This window comes from Odontomachus brunneus, unplaced genomic scaffold (assembly GCF_010583005.1).
Source record: "Odontomachus brunneus isolate Ranch 3 - 2012 unplaced genomic scaffold, Obru_v1 Obru_scaffold_151, whole genome shotgun sequence".
NCBI classification, from domain to species: domain Eukaryota; kingdom Metazoa; phylum Arthropoda; class Insecta; order Hymenoptera; family Formicidae; genus Odontomachus; species Odontomachus brunneus.
This window is the reverse complement of record NW_022639601.1, coordinates 820025-821967: the sequence shown is the minus strand read 5'-3', so window position 1 is coordinate 821967 and position 1943 is coordinate 820025. Positions and strand designations below refer to the sequence as shown.

The window sequence follows — 1943 nt, the reverse complement described above, 5'->3', positions numbered from 1 at the left end:
TTCAACTAAGTGGTATAAAGGCTTTTGCTTTTGGACACTGAAAGCAGATCCTTCGAGCTTCTTTCTTCGCTTCGAACAGCATTCTCGACGCCAAACTATACAACATGTTCAAGCAGGTGAGGCGTCCCCCTCAAGTTACAATTACAATTACTTAAAATCTATATTTCGAATTTTCTTATTCAAAACTATTTTATAGAAATCGAACTTTCTAATACAATCGTTAAAATAATTAGAAAAAATATCATTTACGTTATTAAATTATATTTGCATATATACATACATATGTAATAATATATATATATATATATATATATATATAAAATATATAAAATATATATAATATATAAATATATATAAATATATATAATATATATAATATATAAATATATATAAATATATAAAATATATAAAATATATATATATATATATATATATATATATATATATATATATAAAATTATATATAATAAATATTTATATCATAAGTATAAATAAGATAAATGTACATTATATTTATATAATGTACATTTATATTATTATTTATATCATTAAACATTATTTTTCAACATAAAAACACCAACTAACACTAACATTAGTAACACATACCAATGTTATAATTTCCTAACAATGTAACTATTATGTACAGCATGCGTTATACTACACTTACATTACTGAGTGAAAAATTATAACATTGTAATAATAATTAATAATTTATAATTGTTAATTGATGTTGGACGGGCTGTTATTATATCTTCATCAGTTATATAATTAAGTTACATTGAACTATTATATTAATTGTGTGTTACGTTTCTCTACATTCCCCACGGAGATGAAATGCATGGAAACTTTATAGAGACTCTTATCATGTCGCGAGTTTCTTTCCTTTCTTTTCTTTCCAATGAAAAACGCGGCACATTTCCAACTAAACGAGATCTCGCGAAGAAGACGAGAACGACCGGCGCGGCGGGGCTTCTCTCATCGGCCTCACCTGGAAGCGCGCTTACGCTCTCATTTCACTCTTCACTAGACCACCGCCGTGTTCTCAATCTTGGCTAATTAACGAGTGAACCGACTGGTTCTTCTAGTGCATCATCGCCATCCTTCTGGCCGTCGTTTCCGCCGCGCCTGCACCTGCGCCGGGACACCTCCTGGCGGCGGCGCCCGCGGTCGCGGCCGTACCGGCGCCGATCGTCACTGCCAGTAGCAGCCAATACGTCGCCAGGAATTACAACACCCTCGCTGCAGCGCCGATCGTCGCGTCTCCTCTTGCAGCTGCAGCGCCGATCGCCGCGGCTCCAATCGCGGCGGCGGCTTACGCACCCTTGGCTTACAGCACCCACGCCGTCGCGCCTGCATACGCCGCGTACTCAGCGCCTATTCTGCTGTAAATTTCACTCCGAATCTAGACTGCGGATTTCGAGCTAAGCATTATGACGGACGGATCACGGGACTACTGCGATCGACGACGCATCGTTGCGACTGCACCGGGCTCGTCTCAGTGAGCGCAACATGTTATGTTTGTGCAATACTAGTTTCAATAAACCAATTTTGCTCACCTGAATCTTCACGGCGTTGACTGTCGATTTTATATCCCTTTCTCAAATATTTATACCTCTAATTATAAGAAAGTAGTTAAGGAGGGAGACTCTAGTTTAGACCATTTAATCGAAAAATATATTTCGCACACATAATTATTACTATATATAATTTTTAGTCATAATTATAGTCAATAAATCATAGTTATTGACTTATAATCGGTATAATCAATTAATAATTTTATTTGCATGATAATCATATCCGGATAATTAGATAAAGAAAGTTGAGCAAACGAAATAAATATTCTAGTTTATTTGAGAGCATTGAGAGGTTCACTCGTACATTTTAAAATTTTTTTTCAAAGAAATAGACATAAATTACTTAAAATTATTTTTTAATAAAAAAAT

The 1943-nt window shown here is 34.6% G+C and overlaps 1 protein-coding gene across 1 annotated transcript; it reads left to right on the top strand.

Annotated features, from left to right (window-relative positions):
- Nucleotides 1-1574, top strand: LOC116850654 (pupal cuticle protein C1B-like). Its single transcript, XM_032829177.1, has 2 exons — nucleotides 1-116; nucleotides 1086-1574. Exons 1-2 carry the CDS (start codon nucleotides 105-107, stop codon nucleotides 1386-1388), a joined length of 315 nt encoding a protein of 104 aa, XP_032685068.1. The 5' UTR covers nucleotides 1-104; the 3' UTR covers nucleotides 1389-1574.
- Nucleotides 1575-1943: the final 369 nt, after the last annotated feature.